Genomic DNA, 27,840 nt, shown 5'->3' on the forward strand with positions numbered 1-27,840 from the left:
TATTTTGAAAGCTTAGTTTTTGTTTTTCCAATAAAAATAATTTCAATAATTTCATGTATCTGAAAACCACACATGGTTGAGACTTTCTATATAATTGAAGCTATTGCTGATGATTTTCAAAGAATAGTGGCGCTTCTCAACTTGGGGCGAGTTCGTTATTTCGGGGCATCTAAACGGAAAATACGTTCTGCTGAGGAATTCTTTAAAAGTTATGTTACACATCGTTTCCTGGTCGAAGTGCAAGAAACGAAACGTACTATTATTGGTTATGCCGAAGTTAGCAACACGCCCCATGTACCCGCCTTGCCCGAAGATTGCTGGGAAAATTGGCTGAAACATCACTATTGTTCGCCACTGCCGCTGAGTCAGGGAAATACGTTCTTCTTCAACACCTTCATTTACCACAGGGACTACAATCCGCAGCTGCTGCAACATGTCTTGTGTGAAATATTTCAACGTGAAAATAAAATTCGTTATATTATTGCCGTGCAGTGTCCCGAATATGGTGTCAAGTATCCGAAAGGTTTCTATTCAATTTTCGGAATATTGAAAATTTGAAAGAAACAGATATTTTTTTTAGATCGTCCTGATTACTATTGTCTGGAACAATTTTCCACGGTCTACTATCCGAAATGTTTCAGTGCCATTACCTGCCCAAATACCGAGCAAATTCATGTGATACGTCGTGACGATGTCATACCCAAAATGCGTTATCGCAGAGCTTTGTACGGAAAATGGATTTCTATGATCAATTATTTGTTGAAAACTTGTATTTTTAGGCCTGAAGATAATGATGACATTGTTGAATTGGTGGATCGTAATCGTCCCGATGTCAAGCAACAATTGGGTGAATATTATATAGCCGAAGAGCTGCTATCTGAATCTTCCAATAGTGTAATTGTAATAACTGAAGTAAGTATTAACATATTTAACAACACGGATTTGGTACAGTTTGGTCGGTGGTGCTTATAGGCCTCTGTCACAGAATCAAATAAAGAACTGTCACTAACTTCTTAGCACATTAGATGAACAAACATAGTGGGACTCAGGGTAAAATATAATTCAGTCAAGGGTCATGGGCCTTAGACAAAAGTTCTAGCGGGAAGACTTTTCAAACGTCCTTTATATTAATTAGATGTCGGAACGGTTACCAATTGCTGATGATAGTCATATTGTCCTTGCTGATCTTCTTTGAACGGAAGTCATTGATACTTTACCTGGAGGTTTGGCTAAATTATGTGTGCTTCACTGGTAAAGGGCATCGATAGGTAAGCAATGGATTTTACTCGAGCAATAATCTGAAAGGATATGCAAGGATTCTCCTGCTAAATACCATTATAAATAATCAAGAAAGGTTCTAATCACGGTTACAGAGATTCTAAGGATAGATAAGATAAACGGACCCAGATAATGTTGCTCATTAACCGAAGTACAACTGTTACCACTCGACGTGGGTCAGAAACCTAGATTACTACAACAAAAACAAGTAAAAAGAAACTAATTTCACCGGGCCGAACTTTTAATACCCTCCACCATTTGGAAGGAACTTGAAATTTTTCAAAAAAAAAAATCCAAAAACTACCACTTAATTGAAACCCGAAGGCGAGAACCTGCTTACGAAATTTTTTGTAATATGCTGGAGTATCCATCACGAACTTCAAATATGATATTTAAAACAGCTCCAGTGAATAATGTCGCTAAAATAATTAAAAAATCGAATATCGGGAAGTACCGACATATGGGTGCTATACGAAGACGTGGACCTGCATACGAAATTTTTTGCCGTAAGCTGTAGTACCCATTATGAACTTTAAATACGATTTTTTTACAATTCTGGTGAACAATGTCGCAAAAATCATGAAAATACCGAGTACCGTTTTCATATAGCCCCCATATACGAAAACGTAGACCTGCATACGAATTTTTTTGTGTTAGGTTGTAGTACCCATTAAGATCTCCCAAAACGAAGTTTGAAATGATTCCGGTGAATAATGTTGCTGAAATCACCAAATACCGAATATTGGGAGGTACCCTTATACGGGAGCTATACGAAGACGTGGATCTGCACAGACAATTTTCTGTCATAGGCTAGAGTATTCTTTACGAACTTCAAATACCAAATTTTATATAGTACCGGTGAATAATGTTGCTGAAATCATCAAAATACCGAATATCAGGAGGTACCGTTGTATGGGGGCTATACGAATACGTGGACCTACATGGCTCATTTTCTGTCTTAGGATGTAGTATCCATTACGAACTTGAAATTCCAAATTTGAAACAATTCCGGACAGACGGATAGACATACATACGGACAGACATTGCTATATACTTTGTGGGGTCTAAAATGTATATTTCGAGGTGTTACAAACGGAATGACAAACTTAATATACCCTCCATACTATGGTGGAGGGTATAAAAAGCTTGAAATGTAGTATGAAAATAAAGATTAAATTTGATATTTGAAAGTGGTTTTGGAAATGTGTACTAAGTGTGCAAACTGTACTAAATTTGGTACAGTTTGGTTTATGGTGAATCTAGAATTTTGAAATTTTGTCTTGGGTCCCTGTTGGTGGCAGGTTTGTGTTAAAGAGTCTAAAACTGCACGGAAAGTACTAAATAGTACTATATTTTGTACAATTTAGTATTGGGTGAACAGATGGTGCTTGAAATCTAAAATTTAGTATTGCGGTCGCTGTTCATAGTTAGCCTGTTCATATATATGGAAGTTATTTTGGAAATGTGTACTATAATTGCACGAAAATTATGGTATGGTACTGTATTTGGTATTTGGTGAAGGGATGAGACAAAATTCTGAAATTTGATACTTAGATTACCGTAGTATCTTTGTTTGAGAATTGGCGGTGGTTTTGGAAATGTGTACCATAATTTTACGAAAAGTAATATGTGGTATTAAACTTATTATTGGGTGAAGGGATAGGGCAGGAATCCTCAAATATTATATTGAGATTTCTATTGGTATCTGGAATGAGATATTGCCAAATTTGGTATTAAGTGTATGTATAGAGTTTGAATCCCAAAATTTGATATTGAAGTCTCTGTTGGTATCTGGTGTAAAGATCTGTTGGGGTCTTGCAAATTTGGTATTGGGTGTGGGGATAGAGCTGATACTGTGAAATTTTATGCTTAGATTGCTCTTGATTGTTCGAAAATTACTAAATGGTACTAATTTTAGATTACTGTTGGTGTCTAGGATGGGGAGATATAGATTGTTTTGGATACGCCTACTAAATGTTTCTAAATTTGTTATTGGGTAAAGGTATAAAGCTAGAATCCCGAAATTTGATATTAGTCACTATTGGTTTCTAGGGTTTACATGTGAGGACGTTGAAATAGTTTTGTGCACAAAAGTGGACTTGGGCCCATTGTGCCACGGTTTTACTAATATCCTCCTCGGAAAACTTCAAAAGAAAATACTGGAATAATATGTAACACCTTAAAAGTCTGAAAATTTAATATGATGTATGAAGTTTTGATTAAAAAAATGTTTTCAAAGCAAACAAATTGTGCATTTTGAGTACTAAAAAGGCCTAACACGAACTGTTGGAACGAATCCAAAATTTTAAGGTGATGAAGTATCGATCACTTGCTAGTATCTCACAAAAAAAAAAAAAAAACACTTTTCGATTCGATTCGATACTTTATAAAAATCTTGTTCATTGTTCGTTGATAGTTTGTGGATAGAACGTGGAAATTTTCTTCAATGCCTGACCGATAGGTCGTCGTTATCTCATCGCCTGTATATTTTTAATAGCACGTTCACAGATAGTCAATAGCGCGTCGATGGTCAATCGATAGCAAGTCGAAAGTTCATCAACATGTCTGTTATATCTAGCATTTTATGCATTTTATGAAAATATGTCCTCTATGGAAAGTGTATTTGATATCCATCATCTGCCTAAGCTCGCAATATCAAAGGATATCATATCGCAAAATTTCTTTTTTTTTTATCCTATAGATTTCCCATATGACTGCCGGTTTTATTTGGTTAAATGGTCATGTGGATATTTTGCCTCTGCTGGAAAACTATGAACTTGATGCGTTTGGTAATTTGCTAAAATTCAATTCCCAAGAAATATTCAGAGAAAAACAAATCATTGTAAAGTAAGACATACTCCGCAATTTATTTTAATTTCAATAATAATGTTTTAAACCAAACTATAGCTCGATACGCCGACATCCAATAAATAAACTTTTTATTCACAAAGAAATCGATGAAGTATTTAAAAATTTGGATGAGAAAATTTCCAATAACGAAACAGATGAAATTAACTCTCAATGGTAAGACAAACTAGAGTCTATTCAAGGAATCTTCAAATAAAAATGTAATTTTGTTATTACAGCAGTTCAACAGATGAAACGAATGAGTTTTATGGAGGGCCAATGAAATGCTTCGAGAAACTGGAGAAATTCGCGGAAGGTATGAAACGAAATATTTAAAAAAAATCTCTCTGAACACATGACGGGTTCTGTATTTTTCATACCCTCCCCCTTGCAAAGGAGGGTATATTTATAACATCTCTAAATATTCGTCGTAGACCCCATAAAGTATATATATTCATAATCAGCATTAAATTCTAAGTCGACTTAACGATGTCCATATGTCTGTTGAAATCGTGATACAGCCCACATTATTTGACGTAGAGCGTAAAAATTTAGAAAAACAATTTGTATTGTGTCTAGGATGGTTGGTATTGAAAATGAGATATATCGGTCCACGTTTTGGTCCCCATATAACGGTACCTCCCGATATACGGTATTTTGACGATTTTTGCCACATATTTTCACAGATTTGTCTCAAAATTGGTATTTGTAGGTGATAATGGGTCCTAGTTCGTGAGGCGAAACAATGTATGAATAGGTCCACGCTTTGGTATAGCCCCCATATAACGGTACTTCCCGATATTCGGTATTTTGATTATTTTTGCCACATGTTTTCACAGATTTGGGTCCACGATTTGGTATAGCCGCCATATAACGGTACCTCCTTATATTGGTATTTTTAGGTCATAATGGGTTCTTGTTCGTGTGGTGAAACATTGCATGTATATGTCCACGATTTGGTATAACTCCCATATAACGGTACCTCCCGATATTCGGTATTTTGATGATTTTTGGCACATTTTCCAATGAATATGTCTTAAAATTGGTATTTGTGGGTCATAATGGGTTGATGATGACACGGCACATTATGTACCACCACATTATGTCAACAGTACGGTCTAACGATATGGAAAATTTTTGGCAAAATATTTTTGACCAAGGTCTATATCAACTCAATAATATTTATAATTTTAAAGGTAAAATATTAGACTTAGTGTTTTCTTCATCCGTTAATACTTCATTAAGTAAATGTTCACCTTTTGTAGAACCGGAAGATAAATATCACCCAACACTTGTCATAGACCTTGAACTTAATATTCAAACAAATTATGCAAAACCACAAACTAAGCCTCACAAATTAAATTTTTCTAAGACTAATATTAATCTCCTTCGTTCTATATTGTCCAATTCAAGTTGGTCTCATGAAGGTGACATTGAATTGCAAATTTCAAATTTTTATATCGTACTTAAAAATACGTTAACTATATCAGTTCCATTATTGAAGTTCTATCCTGACTCAGGACCAGTTTGGTTTACCCCACATCTTAGGCGCTTGCGCAACATAAAAAGTAGGTTATTTAAAAAATTTAAAGAATGTAATACCACTTTAAATTATACAAAATATTCACAAGCTCGAAGTAAATATAACATTGAAAATTTAAAGTCTTATTCGATTTATTTAAGAAAAATGAAAAATAACTTTCAGAAGAGTCCTAAAAGCTTTTATAAATTTGTAAATTCGAAACGTAAAGTCCGCGAATTTCCTAATAGTATGAAACTTGGTTGCAGGGAATCAGGGGACCACCTTGAAATAGCAAATTTGTTTGCTGACTTTTTTCAAAATACTTACTCTAAGCCTTCATCCAATCATAATGACAATTATGCTTATAATATTAGTAGATTAAATTATTTCCCCCAAATTATTCTGTCTGAGGAGGAGGTTTTAAATGGTCTTCTATCGTTAAAAAGTAGTAATTCCCCTGGCCCTGATGGAGTACCTGCTTACATTTTAAAGTCATGCGCATATGAGCTTTATTTACCTCTAACCACTATATTTAATTGTTCTTTGACATCTGGTTATTTTCCTCAAGTATGGCGATCTAGTTTTATTATTCCTTTGCATAAAGCTAATAATAGAAGTGTCGTCGAAAATTATAGGGGTATTGCAAAATTAAGTGCAATACCGAAATTGTTTGAGTTTTTAGTCTCGCGTAGACTAACGCACTTTGTTTCGTCTTTAATATCGCCTTACCAACATGGATTTGTAAAGGGTAGGTCAACTGTAACTAATTTATTAGAACTTATATGTTATGTACACAGGGGGTTTTCAATAAAATGCCAAACTGATATTATATATACTGATTTCAGTAAGGCTTTTGACAACGTGGATCACTTATTATTATTACATAAACTTGACAAAATGGGTTTCGCAACATTATTTTTATCATGGATATCATCTTATTTGCAAGGGCGTACACAGAGAGTTTCTTTCAATAATGTTCTTTCTAAACAGATAACTGTGTACTCTGGTGTCCCCCAGGGTAGCCATTTAGGTCCTCTACTTTTTGTATTGTATCTAAATGACCTTCCAACGGTTATACGTTACTCTAAGATCCTAATGTTTGCTGATGATGTCAAACTTTTTTGTAATATGGACTCTCACATTAGTTCCCTTAACTTGCAACATGATATCTACTGCCTTGTTAATTGGTGCAGTGTTAATGGTATGACGCTAAATCTCAAGAAATGTAAAAAACTGTCTTTGTTTAAAACACAACCTTTTAAAAGTGATTACCTCATTGGTTCTTACAAATTGGACAATGTAGACTCATTCGTTGATCTTGGTGTAATTTTAGACAATAAATTGCGTTTTAATTTGCATATTGATTCATGTGTAAATAAAGCCAAGTCATTGCTGGGTTTTATAAAAAGATGGTCAAAAGAATTTGACGATCCTTATGTGACTAAGCATTTATTTATTAGTTTGGTTCGGCCCACTTTAGAATACGGTTGCGTATTGTGGAGTCCTTTTTACAAAACATATTCTGCTAAATTGGAATCAGTACAAACCCAATTTCTTTTATTTGCTCTCAGAGGATTAGGATGGGATATAAATGATACACTTCCACCATATGAGAATCGCCTAAAACTAATTGATCTTCCGACACTGGAAAAGAGACGTTTAATGTTAAGAGCTTTATTTATTATAAAACTTTTACGTGGCGAAATCGATTCACAGTTTTTAACCGGTGAATTAAATTTTAATATTCCTGCTCGTAATACTCGAAATTACATACCACTTAAACTTTGCTTGGCTAAATCCAATTATGAATCTTATAATCCTATGAGGTCTTTATGTGATATCTACAACAAATTATATAACGAGATATCATTGACAGGCCCTTTGCATGTCATTAAACACACTATTTTACATCTTTAGTATTAAAGCAAGTAGTTGCCAGATTCTCTACTCTTATCTGTTATATGTTGTTTTATTTCCTGTGTGTTGTCTTTATTTGTGAATTTAAACAACCGGCTGATGTATAACTGTAGCTGGTTTCCCTAACGCACTAACCCTCCATAGTTCGGACTATGGGGTGTACGCGCTCCCTACGTAATTGGGAGTTGGCCCCCTCGGTCGGCAGGGGCGGGTGAGTTTGGCGTTGGGACCGATCGAAAAAAAAAAAAATGTTTCCTTTGCCCTAAGGTAGAGGATATTAAACTTTCGGCCCGGCCGAACTTGATATTTTTTACTTGTTTTTTAAAGCAAAGTATAGATCACATTTATTTTTCGATTATGATGAAATTTTGCACAAATCATTTGCTTTGCCTATGTCTGAGCCCCATTGCAATTTGAGATAATCGGTAATATTTATATATATCTCCCACATACAGGGTGAGATAAAAAAACTGCAACAAAGTCAAACGCGATAATTTTTACATTTTGTTTTTAACATTTATTGAATGAAAGAAAAAAATGTCGGAAATAGGGTTTCGATCAAGTCGTTTCTTTAATTTTCGAACCATTTCTGCTGATGTTGCTGTTTTCTTCCGTGCACTTCCTTGACGTCGGGCTGTGCTACCAGTATCACGGTAACGAGCGGTGGTACGAGACATATTTAAATGCTGGAGTCCTCTAACGATATCCACTTATGGTTTTCCAGCCACGAATAACTTTTTTCTGGAAAATTCTCACCAAAATGTTTTTGTGCGCTTGTAAACAATATAATGAGCTGTCCCTGAAATAATTTTAACAACTGTTTGACGGGTGACTTAGAAATGACAGCAGTCTGAAGTTGGTAGCAGTTTTTTTATCACACCCTCTATATATAACTTTATTATGCGCCAATTGGTTAATATTAGCCCAAATAGTTTGGATCTTGACACATGCGACCAAGTCGGTTCAGATAAAGCTATAGCTCAAAACAATACATTTTTCATCAGATTTTTTATTTTTATCCCTCACCGCCGTAATATGAACTCCATTACACTATTCGAAAAAAGTTACTAAATACAGCTCAGAAATACATTTGCTAAATTGTGTCAAAATCAGTTCAGATTTAGATATAGCTCCCATATATTTCTGTATCTGATTTTAAGTTTATTGTGCACCAAATATAGTTATAATAAACACTTAACACTAAAAAACACTTCACAACAATGATATTTGATACCGGACATCAGATACAGCTCGAAAATAATGTTGCCAAATTTTATCGAGATCGGCTCAGATTTTTATATACCTTTGATATACATCTTTATCCGATTTCACCGTTATTGTGCACCAACTATGAAATATCCGCTTAAATTGGATGGATTTTTTGCACATCCACCGAATTTTTCCAGTTGGTGAAACTCGGTTCTCACCTTGACCTATCTTTACTTTTTAGGATAATTTTAGTACAAATCCCATGTATTCTGACGTTCTTGACTCCTTTACACGGGAAGTTGTAATTACAGAAACCCGGAAGGTACCGTTTTCGAAGGGCTAAAAAACCTGACTTATGTTTTTGTGCTGATCAAGTATATATACAATTTATGGACTCTCTGACGAAAACTTTGGAAATTTCGAACGGATAGTATATGTCAATCTATCTTATGGTGGAGTCTATAAAATAAATGATTTATTAGCAAGTGTCCGCTGTTTGGTTTCTAATTTTTCTGTCTAAAATTTTTTTAACGGCTCATTAGTAAACCATAGAAATCAACAGTGACCTAAATATGAAATTTCAAGATTTCAGGTCTGTAATTTCCTTTTTTTTACCAAATGCAGTACAAATATTGAACGCAAATCCAACCACAGACACCAACAGTGAGATTCAAATCAAATTTCTGGATTTCTGCTCTATTCCTTCATTCAATACCAAATTTAGCAATATTTAATACTTTTCGTACGATTAAAGTACACATTTCCAAAAACAAGTCCATATCTCAATCCCAGATACCAACAGATACGTTATTATCACATTTCGGGATTCCAGCTCTACCCCTTCACCTAATACTCGATTTCCCTTTAGTGCTTTTCGAAAAATTATAGAATACATTACTAAAACCACCTCATACCTCAATTCCAGATACCATATCAAATTTGAGAATTCCAGACCCATCCCTACACCCAATACTAAATATAATACTATTTAGTACTTTTCGTGCACTTGTGGTGCACATTACCGAAACAATCTTTAATTCTTAAATCTACCACCAGCATGGATCTCAATACCAAAACTTCGAAATTCCAGCTCCATCCGTTCACCCTAAACTTAACTATTCCAAGATGAGTACCAATTATAGCATACATTTCCAAAACCACCTCCATATCTTAATTCCAGATACCATCATAGACTTCAATATCAAATGTGACAATTCCTGTCTATCCACTCAATACCAAATTTCGTACCATTTAGTACTTTTCGTTTACATATAGGGTTCATTTCCAAACCACCGATAAGTCTCAAACACAGATATCATCAATAATCTAAATATCAAATTTCAGAATTTTATTACTATCCCTCAACCCCATACGAAATTTGGTACCATTCAGTAGTTTTTATACAAATTTGGGACACATTTCCAAATCACCGCCATATTTCAAATACTGATACCATCCGTAATCTAAAAATCTAATTTAAGAATTTTATCTACATTCCTTCATCTAATACTAAATATAGTACCATTTAGTACTTTTCTTACAATAAAAGTACTCATTTCTACCTCCATATGTCCAGGCTAAACATGAACAGCGACTCTAATGTCAAATATCAGACCTCATGCACTATCTGTTCACCCAACACCAAATTGTACCAATTATAGTACTATTTAGTAATTTTCGTGCACTTGTAGTACACATATAAACAAAATTTCCAAATTCTAACTGTTCCAAATTTAGTACCATTTAATACAGTTCGCACACTTAGTACACATTTCCAAAACCATATTTATGAATCAAACTTACCTTCCAACCTTGATTCTCATACCAAATTTCAAGTTTTTAGCTCTATCCGTTCACATAAAACCAAATGGTACCTTTTTAGAACGTTTCGTAACCTTAACTTCGAATTTCCAAAAAAAAATATCCCATGTGAATTAAATTAAATTTTTAGTACATTATAGTTCTTTTCGTACTTCTTCAATTTTCGAGATTCCAGCTTCAGCAGCTTTGTCTGGGCGTTGATCCTCGGTCAGTTAGTAAGTCAGTTATTTCACCACTCTTTAATATATAGATGATAACATTTCCATTGATAGACGAATACGTTTTATATTTTATAAACAAAAAGTAACTTTTATCTGATCTTTACAACAATTTAAATATTGTACTTAATTTTTATATCCTCCACCTTGAAAAGAAACGCCTATCTCTCTGTTCGTCTGTTGAAATCACCATACAGTCCGCATTATTTGACGTAGAGCTTCAAAAATTGACAGAACAATTTGTATTGTGTCTAGTATGGTTGGTGTTGAAAATGAGATATATCGGTTCCAGCCGTAGCCGCCATATAGCGGTATCGCTACCTTCCGATATTCGGAATTTTGATGATTTTTGCCACATTTTTATACGGATTTGTCTATAAATTGGCATTTGTAAGTCATAATGTGTTCTAGCTCCGGTGGCGGAACATAGTATATATAGGTCCACGTTTTGGTATAGCCCCCATAGTTGGTACCTCCCAAAATTTGATATTTTGATGATTTTTGCCACTTTTTCCCACGGATTTGTCCAAAAAATTGGTATTTGTATTTCGTAATAGGTTCTAGCTCTGGAGGCAGAACATTGAAAATGTAGGTCCACGTTTTTCATAGCGCACATATAACGATACCCATCGATATTCAGTATTTTGATAACCCTAGTCACATTTACCGACGAAATTATTTCAAATTTGGTATTTAAGAAGATTTGGTAGATGACAATCATTGATGTATAAAATTGTCTATGGAGGTTTCCGTTTTGATACGGCCTTCATTTAACAGCCTCACCCACTTTATAGTTTTTTTTTTTAGAAAATTTAACATCATTATCTGAACGGTCTTTCTGTTATTTGTAAGTGGAACTCGTTTGAATTCGGATACTCCTATATAAAAATGTATTCTTGAACCAAGCTGGAGGGTATTAAAAATTCGGCCTAATGTTTTTTTTTTACTTGTTATGGATATAAAATATTTACAAGTGAAATTGGTATAGACATCCAACATTCAGTCAAGACGATCTTTATGCCACTCTGAAAACTTTAAAACAATTTGCTTTTCCAGAACTCAGAAGTTACGACTTCTATGTGAAACTACGCAAACGTCGCAAAAACATTCTCTACAATATTAAAAATGAGCACCCAACCATGGACTTGAATAGCCAGTCAAATGTGTTTGTCATACACCTATTTGGTTTGATGCAGCCGCATGATTTACGCAGACTATTTCGTTATCTGTTGACTGGTTTTGCTGCATTTCCAGAACGCAACTATTGTCTACTGTCCATATCTGTTGCCCAGCCGATGATACCGATCTTATTTGAAATGTTGAAATATTTTATTGTAAGTTACACACTCACACTTCTACAACTAGAGTTTCAAACCTGAAGATACATAACCTCAACATTTTTTAGCCTGTCGTACCACGACCAGGTTGTAAAATCGATGAGCATCTGTATATAACACATCGAAGTGCCATTTATGGTGATCTCACACTCTACCGCGTGGAGCCCGAAGATGTTGATGCTATTAAGCGGCTGCTAAATGATGAAGTGCCCACCATTATGGCCATACCAAGAAGGACACAACAAACCAGGCGTTCAACCATAGCGTCCAAAATTACTTTCGCCATTTCGGCCACGGATACTTCGCATATTTCTCTCATTGCCGATGATGAGGATCAATTGCAATATGATTTAAGAATTGTTACGGCCATTTTGGAAAATATTTTCTCTGATCCATTTAGTAAATATCAATGTTTTACCATCAAGTGCGGCGACTCGACCCAGCCAAAGGAGAAAAATGTCCTTGTGGGTTTTATTATATTGAGGTGAGGATATGTAGTTTAATTTAAAAAAAATATTCATGTTTTGTGTCCTCCCTGTCAATTCAAGACCCTTTACCTCCAATTCCAATTTGGAAAAGCATTTCCTTGTCCCCAAACTCAAAGAAGACCCAATCTGCAACATAGCCGAGGTGATGATATTAAAATTGCATCCCATTTTTCATTTTCAATCGGATGTTGTGTTTCGAGAGCTGGCCCGTCAATCCAACTGTTGGCATTTTTACTATTTTCGACCCACGGTAAATATAAACGAATCAGAAGCGATTTAGTAAAAACTAACACCAGGTCTGTTCTAGTTATATCACTGCCTATCTAATGACTTAATATTGAATATGCAACCCTTGGAACCGCGCCGTAACAAAAAATTATGGTTTGATAAATCATTAGAGGAACTTTCTCGGTCGCAATCATCCACTTCACAGGGAAAATATCAAACATTATCAATGCATGACCTGGACATACATCCAATTGATTTTTCCCAGGATCACTTTGCAGCATATCAAAATAATTTATCGCATTCCTCATATTTTGGCCATACCATGAATATCGTAATTTTGGGTTTTACCGATATCTGTAAAGCGTTTTTGCGATTAATGATATTTAGCTGGCATGGAATGAGGTAAGTATTATCCGCAAAAATTTGGAGAACATAAAAATCTTGTTGTTGCAAAATGGTCAGGCTTAATCCCTTTATTGTTGTTTTAAAAAAAACAACGTTTGTTTATTAGTGGAGAACGATGGTAACCAGGGGGGTAAGGCAGTGAATACCTAGGTTTCGAAAAGGGCCACCAATCCTCATCAGTTCCCTTGTTGCACATTTTCAAAACCACCCCCATATTTCCTGTCAGATTCCGAAATAGACCTCAATATCAAATTTCGGGAATCCAGCTCTATCTCTTCACCCAAAGCCAAATTTATATTTATATATTGTATTTAGTACACATTTCTAAAACCACCTTCATTTTAAACATACTTTCCAATCTTGATTCTCATACCAATTTTTTAAGGTCTTAGCTCTTTCCGGTACCAAATGGTATCATTTTAGAAGTTTAGTACAATTTTAGAACTTTTCGTCAAGATTCTAGCTTCAGTCGTTTCGTTTGGGCTGAACGTTCAGAAATTCCGGAGAGTGGGCCGATAGATCATTTTTTACACTTGTTCTAGTTTTGTAAAAACTCTTCAATTGTTTTGATCTCTTTTCTTGAGGTAGAAAGACAATATCTCTGGATCCAGCAGAGATAGTAACACATATTGAACATTATGGAAAAGTTAGAGTGTCAACAATAGTGGCATCTATTTTGTCAACACTTATTCGACTTTTGGAGGGGATTATAACAAACTATCGATTCAAAAATAAATGTGTTTTGTTTTCATAAACTTTCAAATAAGTGTGGACTTTCGGGTCAAATATACAGCTTCCCAAATTCGTTGTCCAAGAAAAAATTCTTTTCAGAAATCGGGGTAAAAATACCTACTTCGGGAAGAAATTTGCTAAACTAGAGTTAAGCTGACAAAATATATAGGGATGTAAAATTTGAAGGATTGATTTTACTCGGTGATAGGGTTATTATTGATTACAATTTTGAAGGTACACAAATGAGTGCACCAATATTGTCGATTTCCGCAGCTTATCTAAGTCATATCTTAAAATAGTTATGTGCTATGAGCTCAATGTGGGATTTCTATGTTTTTGAAAAAATTATAACCTTTCCGTATTCACACTTGACCTTATGTAAGCAAAAATAAGAAGCACAGGGACACGGTTGTAGATTTTACAAGAGTTATTTTCTTCATTAAAAATTGTACTTTCTGTTTGTCGGGTAGTTAACCGATACTGCCTAAGTTTATTACAAATATTCCGATGCACGAAAATGTGGATCAAATCGAATACTCCATCAGACAGCAGACAGACGGGCATGGCTAGATCGACATCAAATGTCCTGAAATGGATTTCGTTCATAGAATGAAAATGATATGTATTCTCTGGAACCATAAGAATTGTTGAATGTAGTCATGTCTTTGGAATTGCTCCCATATAACAGTATCCCCCGAGTGTATGAATTTTGAAGGTCCTAACAACACTTATCAACTGAATGGACCACAAATAATAGTTCAGTTGTTTGACATATGACTCAAGACCCGACATTTTTTGGGAATTCAAGTTTAGATAAGTTTTCAGCTTTTACTTGCATTTATTTTATTATTATTATTTTATTTTTTTATACCCTCCACCATACTATGGAGGGTATATTAACTTTGTCATTCAGTTTGTAACTCCTCGAAATACTCATGTAAGACCCAACAAAGTATATATATTCTTCATCGGCATAAAATTCAAAGTCGATTTAGCGATGTACGTCTGTCTGTCTGCCTGTCGGTCTGTCTGTTCCTCGCCTGTCTGTCCGTCTGTCTGTTGTAATCACGCTATCTTTCGAACGAATTGAGATAGAAGGCCAACATTTTGCACACATGTTTATTTTGCCAGTAGGCAGGTAAAGTTATAAATGGGTCATGTAGATCCTCGTTTTTATATAGCCCCCATATAACGGTACCTCCCGATATTCGATATTTTGATGATTTTAGTGACATTATTCATCGTAATTGTTTTAAATATGACATTTGAAGTTCGTAATGGATACTACAGCTTATTACAGAAAATTGTCGGTGCACGTCCATGTCTTCGTATAGCCCCCCTATAACGGTACCTCCCAATATACGGTATTTTGATGATTTTAGCGTCATTATTCACCGGAGTAGTTTCAAATTACGCATTTAGAGTTCGTAATGGGAACTACAGTCTGTGACAGAAAATGGTCTATGCAGGTCCAGGTCTTCGTTTAGGCCCCATATATCAGTAGCTCCCTATATTCGGTATTTTGAAGATTATAGGTGCAATACATACAGAAATTGTTTGAGATGTCGTATTTAAAGTTCATAATGGATGCTACAGCCTGTAACAGAAAATTGTCTATGCAGGTCTAGGTTTTCGTATAGCTCCGATATAACGGTACCTCCCTATATACGGTATTTCGATGATTTTAGCTACATTATTCACCGTTTATTTCAAGTTTCGAATTTGAATATGGTAATGGCTTACAACAATGCCACGTCGAAAAGACCCCAATATAAGGGCTATGTTCGGTATTTTTAAGATTTTAACAGAATTTTTAAGGGATTTAATTTTTTTTAAATTTCCAAATTTGTTCCAAATGGTGGAGGGTGTTTAATGTTCGGCACGGCTCGGCCGAACTTACTGCTTTTTAACTTGTTTATATTATTATGTTTTATAGAAATATTTCCGATAATTGCAATTGCTTGCCCCATGTACGGATAACTGTGATCTGTAGTCCCGGTGTAATGGAGGCCGAATATGAAAACGCTTTTCGATGTGACAGCTGTGAAAATGACGAAGACTGCTGGGTGAATTATCGCAATTGTGATGCTTTTGTACGGGATGTTACCGAACGTATGGATCTCAGGAACTGGGTGAGATTTGTGAGCGGTAACGTTAAGGCAGTTGATACGTAAGTTGTAAAATTTTACCAAGGTCAAAAATTGCATTCTGTTTTGGATGTCATTCGCAACATCTCAAATCAAAATTCGAGAATTCAAATTTTAATTCCAAACATTTCAAACGCAATTCGAGAATTCAAATTATAATTCCAAACATATCAAATGTTAGTGGAGACATTTCAATTTGAAATTCCAACTATTTATTTTATTGTAATTCTATTAATAATACGATTATTTTTTAATTCGAAAAAGCAAATACGAAGGCAACAAAAAAAATGTTACAAGCTTTTTCTAAAAATTTAGCAAGTATGGCAGTTATATCGAAGACGTGGACCTGCACATGAAAGTTGTGTCATATGCCATTACAATATTCAAATACGAAACTTAAAAACAAATCCGGTGAATAATGTAGCTAAAATCATCAAAATACTGAAGACTTGGACCAGCATAGACAATTTTCTGTCATAGGCTTTAGTGTACCCATTAGGAACTCTAAATACGAAATTTGAAACAACTCCTGGTACCATATAACGGTAGTTTCCGATTCGGTATTTTGATGATTTTAGCCACATTTTTCATTGGAATTGGCTTAAAATCCACACTAGGAGTTCCTTCTGAGCACTTTAGACACTGCAAAAGAATTGCCTATATAGATCCACATTTTTCAATGGAACTGTCAAAATATCCATACTAAAAGTTCTTTCTAAGCAATTTACCCCCTGGAAGAGAAATGTCTATAGAGGCCCACGATATCGTATAGCCCACATACAACGGTATATTCGATATTTTGACGATTTCAGGAATATTATTCACCGAAGTTGTTTGAAATTTCGTATTAAGAATTCGTAATGGGTTCTACAGCCAATGACATTGCGTATGCAGGCTCACGTCTTCGTATATCCACAATATAACGGTACCTCCCAATATTTGGTATTTTGATGATTTTAGCGACATTATTAACTGGAGTTGTTTAAAATTTCGTTCATAAAATTTAGAGTTCGTAATGGAAACTACAGTCTATGAAGGTCCAGGTCTTCGTATAGGCCCCAAGCAGTACCTCGCTATATTCGGTATTTTGACGATTTTAAGTACAATATTCACAGATATTGTTTGAAATTTCGTAAATGAAATGAAATTTGTCTATGCAGATCCAGGTCTTCGTATAGCCCCGATATAACGGTAACTCCCTATATTCGGCGTTTTGATGATTTTAGCTACATTATTAACCGTTTTTTTTTTCAAGTTTTGTATTTAATATTGTAATGGCGTTTCACAAAAGTTGCTTATGCAGGTCCACGTCTTCGTATAGACCCCAATATAATGGCTATATTCGGTATTTTTTAAATTTTAACAAAACTATATGTATATATTTTTTTGAAATTTTCCAAATCCGTTCAAAATTGTGCCGAACTTACTATTTTTTTTACTTGAATATGGATTACAATAGTTACAAACGAAGCTCTAAAACTACAAATAAAATTATTCGATTTTCGAACTTGAAATTACAATTGAGAAGATTTTAACCACAAAGGGATTTCCCGTATTACATTTGAAATGTTCAGAATTTGTAATAGAATTCTCGAATTACAAATAAAATGCTTTGAATTACATCGGGAAATGTTGTAAATAATCTGGTACTTGTTTCAGCGATAATCACCTTGTTAAATTGGAAACGGAATGTGAAATCTATTATGAAACTTTGCTGCTTATGTGTCACACGGAATATGGGGTACCCAGGGGAATGTTTGATCCCCATCCGTTGCCAGCAAATTATATAGAAATCAATAGTCGTTTCGACAAGCTCTTATTTTATCATCAGCTGGGATTTTTCCAACAAAACATTACTCATCGTTGCACCATTGTGGTCTATGGTCTTCACATCAGGGCCTTTGAATTTATAAACTTTTTAATACAACATGGTGTAGAGTCGAAATCAATATCTCTTGTAATGCCACATGAGGTGGCCAATTTACAAATGGGTCTGATGTTAAATGATTCCAGTATTGATGTTCGTATAGAGACAATTCTTCGCGAAATGGTTGAAGATTTGGGGATACAAATTTACGAACGAATGAATTTAGAGGAATTCGAATATCGCAAAGATTCGAAAATTATAAAAACGGTGGTATTTCAAAGTTTTCTGGGTGAAGAAAAACTGTCCATGGATTGCGATTTCTTTGCAAGTTTTTGGGAGAAATACATTTCCGATGATATGTTGGAGGGTATTTCTTTAAATTGATAAATTAATAAATTATTAAGAAAAAATTTGTTTCTATTTAGTTATCGAAGAAGCTGACCTGGATACTGAGGGCTCCAGTGTGCTGATAAATGAAAATTATCAAACATCCGACCCGTGGGTCTATGCAATTGGCAATTTTGTCAAGCATCGCAATGAACCCAATCACCAGTATCGTTTTGTTTGTCCCCAGGAAGCAGCTGAAAAGGTTTTTGTTTATCGATACTCATTAACATTCGAATAATTATGTTTTGAATTATCTTCCAGATAATATACTCAATGGGTCTCCAAACACAGGATGCTTCACTTAAGGAAGAGAAATTTTCCAAGCCCTACTTATTTCAAGCTCAGCTGCCCATGGATCATTATCTGTTTAAAGTAACCACACCCAAACGTTATTTGGCCAACCACTTGGATAATGAATATGGATTCCCTTTGGTAACTTATTCCAATGGCGATTTTAGTCGGGTACGACTCAATGAACATGGGATGGTCGAAGAAATTGTCATTGTAACAAAGAAGGTAGGTCGCCCCGAGGTAGAGCCCACTACACAAAATTTTAATTAGCTTTATGAAATAGGGATAGTGCTGTGGAAGGTCATTAAAGAGGTTTCTTTACCCAGCAAAAATATTCATAAAAACAAGATGGGTTACTATGTAACTCGATTCGAAAGTTCTAGTAAGCCGAAGGTTGCATTCGATTCGAACTTAAACTCTTGCTATGTAACCGTTTCGGATCGAGTAAAAAGTGACAGTACTAAATTTTGGCAGCACTTTTGAGTGTATTAGTCATTCATCGACGGATGTACCAATGTTCGATTATTTAAATACTTGGCATCCGTATTTCTTATTTACCATGTTAAGCCTATGGGGGAGTTTCCAAAAGACTTGGCAAATATTGTGATGTGATCGCTTTGTGGGGGAGGTACCAGTAGGAAAAGATCTTTATATCTCATCTTCACACCAGATTTTGTGTTAATAGACATATTTGGATGCTTGAACTTTTAAGATGCTTGAAATTTTAAGATAGTCGGATATTTTTTTACTTTTTATGAGAGATATAATTATTCAAAATTTTGATCAAATGATATGTACCTTCTGTAGGCATATGCCTGACGGTATAAAAATTGACCATCAATATATCTAAATACTAGAAACCAACAGTGACCTCAAAGTCAAATTTCAGAATTCAAGCTCTATCCATTCACTCAACGGTAAATTTTGTACCATTTAATACATTTCGAACAATCATAATACGCATTCCCAAATCCACCTCCTTATCTCAAAACTATATGCCATCAATGGCCTGTATATCAAATTTGAGAATTTCAACTCTATCCTAAAACCCAATCCCAAATATATAACCGTACTTTTCGCACAGTTTTACTAGGCATGACCTTCTCTCCACCCTAAACACTAACAGTCTCCGCGATACCAACTTTCCCAATTCCATCTCTATCCCAACACTCAATGACACATTTTGAACACTCATAGCACCCATTTCCAAAACCACCTCCTCAACAAACACCAACAGTGAGTGACATCCACACTAAATTTCAGGGTTTCAATACCAACTCATTTAGTACCTGTCGTACAATTAAAGTACAAATTTTCCAAACAATCTTCATATCTCAACCTCAGATACTAACAGTGACGTTAACATCAAATTTCGGCTCTGTAATTATCCCTTTTCCAAATTTAGTAGCAAATTTGATTATTTCAGCACTATCCCTTCACCCAGTACCAAGATAGCACCATTTAGTACTTTTCTTATAATAATAGTACTCATTTCTACCTCCATATGTCCAGGCTACACATGAACAGTGACAGCAAGAGCAAATTTCAGATTTCAAATACTATCTGTTCACACTAAGCCAAACTGTTCCAAATTTAGTACCATTTAGTACAATTCGAAAACTTAACATATATTTTTCTAAAATCACCTTTGTTTGTCAAAATTACTTTCCAATCCGTTCACATAATACCAAATGGTACAATTTTGAATGTTTAGTTAGTTCGAATTTCTAAAAATACTTTGGCACATCAATCCTACACTCCATGAGTGACTCAATTTAAGACGATTTAGCCATGCCATCCGTCCATCTGATAGTCTGTTATAATAACGCTAGAGTCAAAACAAATTAAGATAGAGACCTAAAATTTGCACAGATCACTCCTTTTTTATAGGCAGGTCAAGTTCGAAGATAGGCTATATCGGTCCACGAAATAATATAGCCCCCAAATAACGGTACCTCCGATATTCGGTGTTTTGATAATTGTAGCCAAATTCTCAAAATCCACACAAGGGGTTCCCTCAGAGTACTTTATCCCCTGAAAGAGAATTAACTATATAGGTCCACGATATCGTAAAGCCCCTATATATCAATACCCGCCGAAAATCCACACAAGGAGTTCCTTCTGAGTACTTTACCCCCTAAAAGAGAATATATAGGTCCACGATATCGTATAGCCCCCATAATAAAGATTTTAACCGAATTTTTAATGGATTTTATTTTTTGAAAATTTCAAAATTCCTTCCAAATGGTGGAAGGTATTCAAAGTTTTTCTCATTTCAGAACAAAGACTATGACTTTTTGAAATTCTTTTGTGGCCGCCATGAATTACTGCTGAATAATTTGCGCTCGCGTTGGTATCTCAAGGACATTGAAAGTTTTCTCGACTTTTTTCAAGAACCCTGGGTGGAGCTTATAATGAACGATCATTTCGAAGAATTGCAAAATTTGAATAAACTGTTAATAACTCCCTCTGCCCAGAAAGTTATGAAAATGGTAAGGCAAGCTGTAAATAAAATTAAAAAAAAATAATAAACAATACAAAATTTTGATATTTTGCAATTATAAAAATTGCAGCTTTCGGATTTTCTGCAATGTTCATGTCAGTACACAATAATAAGTTATCACAGACAGTTATTGGGTATTTTTATGACCATTTATGAAAATCCTGAAGATGCAGCTAGAATAAATCCAGATCTCGAACCTGAACAAAATTGTTTAGTTTAATGTCAAACAGTAAAAAAATTTAATTTATATTCATTACTTCGCCAGAATACCGATCGTGAATCTCGTCACAAAATTATGCGTAGCTATTGTCAAGATCTGGGCATTACAAATCAATTAGAATATGCAGCATTGGAGTTTCTAAAAAAATATCGTTGTGAATTCTCCACCGACATAGCCTTGCCGGAAGATTTTCCAAAGCCACCCAGGAAAACATTGTAGATATATTAATAAAAACTTCTATGAGACATTTTTTTTAATTTTCAATTTTTTAAATAAAAAAAAAACTTTTGAATGAAATCATCTTAAAAAAATGCAATCTCTGCTCTTTGTTCCCCCTTTTTCTCCTTCCATCAATCGATGTTCAACTAAGCACCCAGCGAACATTGTGTCACAAACTGCTTGGCCAGCGAACATTCAGCACTCTCAGTCCATCGATGGGCTGGACAATTTTTAAAGTACTCCATGTAGGTGCAGCCCAACAACATGCCCGCAAATGGACTGCATCCTCGTTGCAAAATGCTGCGACCCATCGGCAACTGTTTGAATGCCTGCAGTTTCCTCTCCGTATTGGGTTGACACTTACGGAATGCTTCGAACATAACATTGGCATATTCCGAATCATTGGAGAATTTCGTTTGTAAATCAGTGCGAATTGCTGTTAGATCAATGCTATCGGCTGTGTTCATGTACTTCGATTCGGTTAGAATGCATTGGGCAAGACACTGAAATCGGTAGTGAGATTTATTTAGAAAAAAACTTTTCTGATGCTAGGAGATTCATTCCAACTTACTGTGGCTGTAGCAACACTGGGCTGCGGATCTGTGGGCTGACCTGTAATACCCATGCGCAGAGCACATTTTTCTGTTACATCATCGCGTCCGCCATCTTTGCAGCATGTTGCAGGATCCTGAAATTGAGAAACAAAAAACATTTTAATTGATATTAAGTTGTCAAAGTTATGAGTAGATAAGAAGAGAAGACTTCTGTCAGTCTTTTTCCAAACTGGGAATAGCAGTATGCAACACCAAAAATAATTAAAGGAAAAACTAAGTAGATTACACTGTGCAACAAAATGCATTTTTTCTCAATAATTTCGGGGACAATCCCTTAAAAAATCCAGATTATGAAAATACAGCTAAAAATAGAAGACATGTTTATCGGCATCAAAAAATCGAGTTAAATGAAGGGAGCAAGATCCCCCATTATCCACACTTTTGGAAATTTTCGGATTTTAGGTATATATGGCATTCGGAAATTCGAACCAAACTAATAAAAAAATCTTTTTGGTCCTCTTTTTAAAATATATTAAAAAATTTAATTTAAACGAGATCGAAAGAAGCCGAAATATCCAACCAATTTATTTATAAAAATTTTAAAAAAATTATATATGAGGCTGTATAAAAAAGTAAAACATTTCTGAGTTAAATTGTGCCGTTCGGAAGCTAGAGTGATTTCCGCAGACGTACAGACAGACAAACGGACATCTCTAAATCGACATAGAATTTTATGCTGATCCAGAATATGTATATTTTGTGGGGTCAGGACACCAGTTCCTAAACGTGTAAGTGATTTCATAAATTGCATATGACTCACACGCAGAGTTTTCATACAAACGATCGGAGTCCACGAAACTAGATATGGATCTAGTTCGTTCGATTGAACTAGGTTGGCACAACTCAACCCTCCATACTATGGTGGTGGGTATAGAAAGGCCAAACCCACATCTTCCGTTGTAAGCTCTTCTTATATAATCTACTGAGCTTTTCCTGCAATTATTTTTGAGTTACAAAGTGCTATAAAACTCCGAATGTGTGTAGTTACCAACAAAATCAAAAGACTTAAGCTACGAACGATGATCCCTCACGATCCCATGAATGTATGTTTCTTAAATCTTTTATGAGAATAAATTGTAAAAGAGATGTGTATTTCTCACTACGTTATGTTTGCTCTAATTATCTCTTTAAATGAAGTGATACAGGGAGAGTATACAGGGTGAGATGAAGAAACAACCAAATTCAGACTGCTGACATTTCTAAGCCACTCGTCCAACAGCTGTTAAAATTATTCCAGTGACAGGTAATTATATTGTTTACAAGCGTGCAAAAGCATTTTGGTGAGAATTTTCCAGAAAAAAAGTTACCGTGCGTAGCCCGACGTCAAGCAAGTGGACGGAAGAAAACAGTAACATCAGCAGAAATGGTCCGAAAAGTAAAGAAGCGACTTGATCGAAACCCAGGTCGCAGTGGCCGAAAAATGGTTCGTGAGCTGAACATATCGCAATATTCTATTCGGCAAATATTGAAAAATGAGCTCGGGGTATAGCCATTGAAATTCCATAAAATGCAAGAACTTACAATGCAACCGAAAGGAAATAGACTCATAAGAACTAAAGATTCGCTGGCCGGAAGTGGTGAACTGCCGAATTTGGTTTTCTCCGATGAGAAAACATTCGTTGTCCAGCAATTTGTAAACAAACAAAATAATTTACTTGCCAAAGAGGTCAGCTGAAAATGTCACCAGAACTCAAGCGCCGGCCATGGTGATGGTGTGGGACGCCATAACAGCCGATGGTCGCTCTCCGCTCGTATTATTCGACCGAATATTATCGCGAAAATACTCTGGAGGGTGTATTAAAGCCTTGGGCACGCAAATATTTTGGCCGCAGACCTTGGATATTCCAACAGGACTCAGCACCATCGCACTTAGCACGCGCCACCCAAGAATGGTTATAAAATGAGGTTCCTCGCTTCATTTCCAGTGCACGTTGGACTATTGTGTCTGGAGTATATTGGAAAGCAAGATTGGCACTAAAAATACCAAAGTGTGGCCGTTTAAAGGCCATAATTCGTGCCAAAAATTTGATGCTATTTCTAATAATTTTAGCTTTCATTCAATAAAATTAAAAACCGGGCGGGGCCGACTTTTTGATACCCCACACCACTTTGCTAATTTAGTAGAGCTCCACGTAACAATTAAAAGTTTTTGTGTGAGAATTCAATCATACACGCTATGATTATAATTATAATTTAAAGTACAAAGGACTAAATATGCCGAAGCATTTGTATCTTTTAAATTCGGACTTGTATTGCCCATTATGTGCACAATTAATTTGAAATCGGATAAAAATATATATGGGAGCTATATCCAAATCGGAACGGACCTCCATAAAATTTAGCAAAGATATTTCTGAGCTGTATTTGATATTTTTCCCTGAATATCGTTGTTACGGAGTGCATATTACGGCTGTGGGTAACAAATATAACAAATCGGATGAACAATATATATGGAAGCTATAGCTATGTCGAAACCGATCTTCACCAAATTTGACATACCAGCTTCTAGACTCAATTCGGTCTTAAATGCCAAATTTCATCCAATTTGGGCAAATATTACACGTTTGGTGCACAATAAAAGGTAAATCGGTCGAAGTTATATATGGAGCTATATCCAAATCTGAACCGATCTCGATAAAATTTAGAAAATGTATTTCTGAGATGTATTTAATATATTTCCCCAAATATTGTTGTTACAGAGTGTATATTACGGCTGCGGAGGACAAAAATAACAAATCGGATAAAACATATATATGGGAGCTATAGCTATATCTGAACCGATTTCGATCAAATTTGGCATACTTATTTCCAGGCCTAATTTGTTTGTATGTGTAAAATTCCAAAATTCCAATTCCACTATTCGGGCTAATATTACACGTTTGGTGCACAAAAAAGGCAAGTCGGACGAAGATATATATGGGAGCTATATCTAAATTTTGACCGATTATCTTCAATTTCAATAGGGTTCGTCCTTGGGTCAAACAAATGATTTTCGCAAAATTTCATCTCAATCGGATAATAAATGCGACCTGCATTTTGTTCTCAAGAATACATGGACAGACGGACGGACGTACGGACTGACATGCATAAATCAACTCAGAAAGTGATTCTATGGAGATCCTCCAAAGTAACTATGGGTCTATCTCGCTTCCTTCTCTATGTTACAAACAAATGCACAAAGACATAATACCCTTACCACTATGTGGTGTAGGGTATAAAAATGTAAAAATTATGGCGTTTGACTTTGTTGCAGTTTTTATATCTCACTCTGTATTTCTCTCTACGATATGTTTGCTCTAATTATCTCTTCAAATGAAATGAGACAGGGGCAGTATAAATACGACGTGGTTTGTGTCTTAAGTCTTTTCACGAAGAGAAACAATAATTAACGATACTCACCACTAATTGAGGCGGTCGCTGGCAATCTATGACGGCCGAGAGTACCAACTAAAATGAAATAAAAAACGATTTAGATTACTTCCTTTCTCTTTTTTAGAACGTATATCACAACTCACTTGATGGCAACAACTGAGAATAACAACAAAGGATATAACACTATTTTTATGGGATAACATTTTGTTTATTTTTATTTTTTTTTTTTAATTTCTTCCCAACACTTTCAAAATAACGAAATTTCAATTGTGATTGTCGGATTAACGAATTTCCCAAAACACAAACCTGCACCGTTTGTCGTTGTGGCCGTTTCAATTGAGATCCAAACGAGTAATAATACGATAATGTTTTAGTATTTTGAATTTATACGCAGTCGGTCAAATGGAAATTTATGTGATTGGCAGTTGACATCTAAATATGTTTTCCCCAACAAATGTCACACTCATGCACACGCACACTTACGACATACCTACATATTACCAGCGAGCGATACAGAGACCATCAAATGGAAAATGTTATAGAAATTGTTAATTTAAGTTGAGGGCATTAGGTAGAAACCCATCACCGGTAGAATTTTAGTTATACAGTATTGTATTTGTTTAGAAAAACATTAACTTCGGCAACAAAACAAAAGCAACGAAAATAAAAATCGATGAAAAACACATCTGAGTGAAAACATCAGTGAACATCGCACCACCATTTAATTGCTTTAGCTTTGACCATTGCGCCAGAAATGACGCATTGTCGCTTCGCAACATTACCATCAACTAGCCATAATCATAATTATGACCACGTTTACATTTCAAACAAACACATCCCCACGCACAGCAAACAATTTTCGCTTAAATGACATGTGCAGAATTTAGTTTCCTATTTGCCATAGCTATTCCCCAAGAGTTTTTCACTCATGTTGGGGGTGAGATAATTGCGGAATATCTAAAAAATTATTATTTTTATTAAAAGTTGATGAATTTAGTACCGCCAATGGCTGCAATGGAAAATCATAATTTTTAATAAGTCTTCAACGGAATGAAAACTTATTTTGGTGCAGTACGGTTAGGTTGTAATGAATGGATAATTTGTTTGAGGATTAAATATTTTAAACGGGTATTTACTTCATAATCACTCTGTTTGTCTGTTTGGCTGGTTGGTGTTTGGTATAACTTTTCTTGGGATTCCACACAACGAAATTTAGATCAAATTTTTCAATTCCTAAACCCAGAAGGCAAAATTATTATCCGATGTTTTAAGCTATGAACATTGAACAATGCCTCTTCCACAAAGGACTATAACCAACAAAATGATGTGTATAAATGATTAATGGAAATTCGTACTAAAAGTTGCATAATAATACTCAAATATACTTAGCAATGAGACCTGGGCCTCAATTCTTGCTCTATGAAAATGTGAAATGAAAACTTTTACAAAGAAAAGAAATGTCAAATGAAAAATTTTATAAAGGAAATATTTATCATTTCGTATTTTCATAAAACAAGAATCAAGGTCCTGGAACTGGAAAAGTAAGAGCTTTAAATTTTTACATATATAACTGAACAAAACATTTATGTTGTATTAGAAATCTACAAGTAATAAAGCAGTAAGTTCACAAAACTAAAATTCTGTTAAAATTTGGGTCTATACGAAGACTTGGACTAGCATAGGCAACCTTTGGCATATTCAAATATAAAACTTGAAACAATTCCGGTAAATAATGTCGCTAAAAAAACAAATATACCGAATAATACTTAGAAAGAACTCCTTATGTGGATTTTCTGATTATATCTTGAACCGATATGGCCCATTTCGAACTTGACTTACCTGAAGACGGCCAATGAAAAGCGCGCTGCCCGAATGTTGCTCTGCGGTATTTTGGTCCATTTTCGACGAAGCGCTTGCTTGAGGTTATTGACACTTTGGTACTTTTAGTGCTGAACTTGCTTTCCAAAATACTCCATACACAATAGTCCAACGAATTGGTATCCGGAGATTTTGGAGACCATTGTGCGCTGGAAATGAAGCGAGGAACCTTATTTTGAAACCATTCTTGAGTGGCGCGTGTTAAGCGCGATGGTGCTGAGTCCTGAATATTTTCGTGATAATACTCGGCATTTATTCTGATGTCGATCAATACGAGCGGTTAGCGACCATCGGCTGTAATGGCGGCCCACACCGTCACCATGGCTGGCGTTTGAGTTCT

The 27,840-nt window shown here is 35.2% G+C and overlaps 2 protein-coding genes across 3 annotated transcripts; one reads left to right on the forward strand and one right to left on the reverse strand.

The window, feature by feature from the left end:
• On the forward strand, positions 1–21,727 carry LOC101898840 (cilia- and flagella-associated protein 61-like). Of its 2 annotated transcripts, none has more exons than XM_011295620.3 (16): positions 1–523; positions 581–725; positions 780–912; positions 3,980–4,125; positions 4,186–4,302; positions 4,365–4,441; positions 11,869–12,146; positions 12,218–12,633; positions 12,698–12,887; positions 12,945–13,267; positions 15,939–16,172; positions 17,809–18,383; positions 18,442–18,605; positions 18,665–18,919; positions 20,974–21,186; positions 21,463–21,727. In XM_011295620.3, exons 1-16 carry the CDS (start codon positions 73–75, stop codon positions 21,634–21,636), a joined length of 3,891 nt encoding a protein of 1,296 aa, XP_011293922.1. In that variant the 5' UTR covers positions 1–72; the 3' UTR covers positions 21,637–21,727. The 2 variants fall into 2 exon arrangements, with proteins under 2 accessions (XP_011293922.1, XP_019893554.1); XM_020037995.2 differs by having other exon boundaries at positions 4,368–4,441.
• Positions 21,705–26,020, reverse strand: LOC101898675 (uncharacterized). Its single transcript, XM_005186863.4, has 4 exons — positions 25,766–26,020; positions 25,650–25,697; positions 22,208–22,324; positions 21,705–22,139 (listed from the first exon to the last, which is right to left on the reverse strand). The coding sequence occupies exons 1-4, from the start codon at positions 25,823–25,825 to the stop codon at positions 21,783–21,785; spliced, it is 582 nt and encodes a 193-aa protein (XP_005186920.1). The 5' UTR covers positions 25,826–26,020; the 3' UTR covers positions 21,705–21,782.
• Between the last annotated feature and the right edge of the window lie 1,820 nt (positions 26,021–27,840).

The sequence above is a fragment of the Musca domestica genome, unplaced genomic scaffold (genome assembly GCF_030504385.1).
Source record: "Musca domestica strain aabys unplaced genomic scaffold, Musca_domestica.polishedcontigs.V.1.1 48, whole genome shotgun sequence".
Classification (NCBI taxonomy): Eukaryota; Metazoa; Arthropoda; class Insecta; order Diptera; family Muscidae; genus Musca; species Musca domestica.

Coding starts and splice junctions, on each gene's coding strand:
- LOC101898840 (XM_011295620.3), top strand. CDS start 73: ATGGTTGAGACTTTCTATATAATTGAAGCTATTGCTGATGATTTTCAA. Junction 4,442..11,868: donor ACTGGAGAAATTCGCGGAAG/GTATGAAACGAA, acceptor TTGCTTTTCCAG/AACTCAGAAGTTACGACTTC. Junction 18,384..18,441: donor TTCCGATGATATGTTGGAGG/GTATTTCTTTAA, acceptor GTTTCTATTTAG/TTATCGAAGAAGCTGACCTG.
- LOC101898675 (XM_005186863.4), bottom strand. CDS start 25,825: ATGTTATCCCATAAAAATAGTGTTATATCCTTTGTTGTTATTCTCAGT. Junction 22,325..25,649: donor AGCGACCGCCTCAATTAGTG/GTGAGTATCGTT, acceptor TCTCAATTTCAG/GATCCTGCAACATGCTGCAA. Junction 22,140..22,207: donor CCAGTGTTGCTACAGCCACA/GTAAGTTGGAAT, acceptor TACCGATTTCAG/TGTCTTGCCCAATGCATTCT.